The sequence below is a fragment of the Helianthus annuus genome, chromosome 6 (genome assembly GCF_002127325.2).
Source record: "Helianthus annuus cultivar XRQ/B chromosome 6, HanXRQr2.0-SUNRISE, whole genome shotgun sequence".
NCBI classification, from domain to species: domain Eukaryota; kingdom Viridiplantae; phylum Streptophyta; class Magnoliopsida; order Asterales; family Asteraceae; genus Helianthus; species Helianthus annuus.
In genome coordinates, this window is record NC_035438.2 from 16,520,301 (window position 1) to 16,524,595 (window position 4,295).

The 4,295-nt window shown below is 37.2% G+C and overlaps 1 protein-coding gene across 1 annotated transcript; it reads right to left on the reverse strand.

Annotated features, from left to right (window-relative positions):
* Positions 1-346: 346 nt before the first annotated feature.
* LOC110944461 lies at positions 347-781 on the reverse strand. Its single transcript, XM_022186125.1, has one exon. The coding sequence runs from the start codon at positions 779-781 to the stop codon at positions 347-349; it is 435 nt and encodes a 144-aa protein (XP_022041817.1).
* Between the last annotated feature and the right edge of the window lie 3,514 nt (positions 782-4,295).

The following is a 4,295-nucleotide window of genomic DNA, read 5'->3' on the forward strand; positions in this document are numbered from 1 at the left end:
CACGGCCTCTGGTTCGGCCACGACCATGGGAAAAGTCATACCTTTTGTCAGCGGGGGAAGGGTTGGGTGGGGGGGTTGTTTGTTCGGGTTTGGGCATGGAGAGCGGTCGCGGCTTGAGAGGCAGAATGAAGAGCCTGATTTACCTTGGTGGTTTCATTCATGCAGAGCTGTGAACGGGCTTCAAAGAAGGAAGGGAGAGGCTTGGTATTTTGAAGGATGGTGGCAACGGTCTCGTATTGTTCGGTGAGGCCAGCGAGAGTTTGAAGGACAAGGTCTTGTTCATCGACAGGAGCATCAATATTGGCTAACTGATCGGAGAGAACTTTGAGTTCTTGATAATAGGCTGTCATGGAGGGAAGGTTTCCAACCTGGTGTTGGCAAATTTCTGTTTCAGATGGAGAGCACGGGTGGCTTTGTTATCTTGAAACAAGGATTCAATGGCTGTCCAAGCATCATAGGCAGTGGTTTTGGTTTTGATGACAGTTTTAAGCAGGTCCATGGAGATGGTTCCATAGATCCATTGAAGGACTATGGTATCCAATCGTTCCCAAGACGCAGTCGAACCGGAGTCGGCTGGTTGTTTATCTTTGTCAGTGGTTGTAGAAGAGGTAGAGGCTTTTGGACGTGGGGAGAGGTGATCGGAGACAAGGTATGCAGTGAAGTGGATACGAAACAATTCAGCCCAGGTGTTGTAGTCTGCGGCTTCGTTGTCAAGGGTAACAGGAATCAAGGCTTTGATGTTTGAAACGGTGACTGCTGGGTGGAGCTTGGAGTCGGCCATGGGTGGTGAGAAAAGTGGCGGCAGAAAAGAACAGGAAGAAGGTCGAAAAAAATTAGGGTTAGGAACGAGATATGGCTGATACCATGTAAGAGATTGATTCAAGATGCCTCTTCTATTCACAATAAAACAATATATAAAGATACAATCGAATCTCCTATCTTTGGAGATGATAATTACAATAAAGGATATAACAATAAGGGTGGAGATACAATAAGAAGTTTATTTGGCTAGGAAGGCTAGGAAGTGATCTTGACCATCCATTAAGTTAATCAAGGGCTAAGATTAAATCAGGGAAATTGAAAGGAAGAAAAGAGGCGCGTGAGTTTGTTCAAGGGCATTCTAGTCAATTCAAGCCAATAATTTCTCTCTCATCCAATTCCCCCAATTTTTAAACGTTAATAACTCTTTCATACAACATTATTTTTTTATAAAAATTGCACCAAAAAAACGGGCGTTTTTTTATCTTTAAAACGAGTATACTATTGCTATATTTAAAAAAAAATTAAAACTCAGTTGCGTAAAACGCAATAGAAAAACCACCAGTTACGTAAAACGCAATGAAAAAAAAAACCTAAAAAATGACATTTTCTAAAACGCAATGCACCAAAAACACAAAGAAATGACTTATTTGTAAAACGCAATGGCCAGAAAACACATAAAAATGTGTTTTACCTAAAACGCAATGCACCAAAAACACATAAAAAGGTGTTTTACCTAAAACGCAATGCACCAAAAACACAAAGAAATGTCTTATTTGTAAAACGCAATGGCCAGAAAACACTTAAAATGTCTGTTTTCTAAAACGCAATGGACTGAAAACACATAAAAAAGTGTTTTACCTAAAACGCAATGCACCAAAAACACAAAAAAATGTTTTATTTGTAAAACGCAATGGCCAGAAAACACTTAAAAATGACTCATTCTAAAACGCAATGGACTGAAAACACCTAAAAAATGTGTTTTACCTAAAACGCAATGACTAAAAGCACTTAAAAATCTGTTTTTTCTAAAACGCAATAGCCAGAAACTACATAAAACTCTCTTATTTCTAAAACGCAATGGACACATAAAACAGTCTGTCACTGTGAACTGTTTGAATTGTCTACGAATTACTGTCTTCGAGATGAGCCAATTTCTGGAAAAATTAATTTTTCTGATGCAATTCAACCCCAGCCAGGGGCTCTGCCCCTTGGACCCCGCTAGGGGCTGCCGCCCCCGGACCCCCGCCAAGATCGTAAAACGCAATGACTAAATAAAAAACCCAGATCGTGAAAATGAAATTAAAGAATTTCTTACATGGATAGAAGCCAATTTCTTCATCAATTGACGAAATTTGAATGATAGAAACACTTATCAACGCTCGAATCGAACGAATCGAGTGATTATCTCCAAAATCACCGGAAAAAACGAGATTTTTTTATGAAATTAAACTGGGTTTTCTTCAAAAAAAAGCTGAAGAACACGTTGATCGGGTTTTGAATCATTGATTGGTGATGAAAATCGCACTATAATGTAGTGATTATTGAGATAGAAAGTGAAGAAATGGTTGAAGATGGTGGGTTTTGAAAATTGTGGGTTTTGAAGTTACTGGGTTTTGAAAAAGGGAGAAGAAGGAGTTGGATTGACTAAAATACCCTTTTTCTTTATTTTAAATGTTGCCACGTGTCATAATTCTATGGCTTCCTATCCTTCCTAGCCAAAATTAACTTCCTATTTGATCTTTTCTCATAACAATAATACAAATCATTGCCGTAAATACTTCCATAGACTATTAGTACGCATTCGCATATAACTTTGGCAAACCATTTCCAAAAGTACAAAGACTAAAGACCATCATGAAGAAAGTGCAGAACATATTCCAGAACCTACATGGCATCTTGACCACATCTCCATATGTATACGTATAATTCTTAAGGACATGGTTCACCATTCTTGGACTTAGCTATAGTGTTATTTGATCATATCTAGATTTAGGACTGGTTTTGTCTTTGTGGATGACTAGTGGCATGGTTAATCTAATTTGATATACATGTGATTCTCGTAGCTTTTAATATATAACTAGTAAACTTCTCCCACGCGGTATAGCGGTGTCGAAACGTACATAAAAATAAACGTGAAAACGTCTTATATTTGACCTGACTTATTTCCTAAAAAGTTAAGTTGAAACGTAAGAAAATAGCGACTTATTTTCAAACATCATTTACGTCAAAACGTGGCTCAACTGAAAGCGTACATAAATATATGTACGAAACATATTATATTTGACTAGACAAAATTTACAGCGAAATGTAAACTAACTTGAATTTACACTGATACGTACATATATAAAAAATAAGCACTTAAAACTCAATAGGGTTAAAATAACATTTCATAAAGGAGCTAAAGTACAAAAAAAAAACAGATAAAAATCAAAATAAGAAAAGAAGTTATTGACGGGCGTTACACTAACACAACTTGTTTTTTAAGAATATTTATAATTATAATTATAATTTTATTTTTTTTAAATACTTTTATATTGAGAGTGTCATTTTTTTAGTTTTACCATAAAAATATTCGGAATATACTCTTTGTAAATTAAGTTATTCCATAAGCCGGCAGGTGGCAGCAAAGAAGATGGTTGATAGTGACAACACACGTACCTTCTCGTACATGTGCATGTGCATGTGTATGTCGTGCTCTCCGCTGATTGGTAGAACAAGAATCCCACCATACAAGTGGGGCATGTTTCCATATCATATATATTTTCATATTTATTAATTTCAAATACTTTTTTGAACGGAAAACGAATTCTCTAAATAGGTTACTGGTGAAATTCACTATATCGAGATACACTCGCATCTGAATCGGAGAAAACTCTCACCTAGGGCCGAAGCCCGTGAACACTCGCCGGAATGCACGACAGTGCGGTGAGATAAAATCCGCTCAGTTCAAGAATCGAACTAGCGATCTCAACATATTCGTCTAGTCTCCCATCATCACCAGGTACCGCAAAAAATAATAGGAGGACAGGAATCAAACTTGAGTCCCTTAAAACACCAAGACTCTCCCTTACCACTTCATCACCACCTCATTGGAGCTTTCAAATATTTATAATAAAAGTAATAACATATAAAATGTATAACTGGTAAAGGGAAAAACAGGGGATCTTATTTTAGGAGGAAGAAACACGTAGAGAGAGATCACGTGAGTCAGCATTGTCGGAAATGTATGAAGAATGGCCCCCAGCCGTTGATTCTATTTGTGGTGATCTTCCAAAACTCCAAATTTCATAATACCAAAGACTTTGACCGATGTGGGTCACTTTGATTTGAAATCACCTGCTTCACTACTATTACCAACCACCTCTTCCCCACATGATATTTGCAGAAACAAACATAAATAATATCAACATGCTTTGAAAATGTAAGAAAGCAACATAAAAAAACACCAAAATTTGGATGTTTTACTTGTTACGTTGCAAGTGTTACCGTTGGGTGAAAGGTGGAAAAAAGTGATCTCATATCAAGCATCCCTA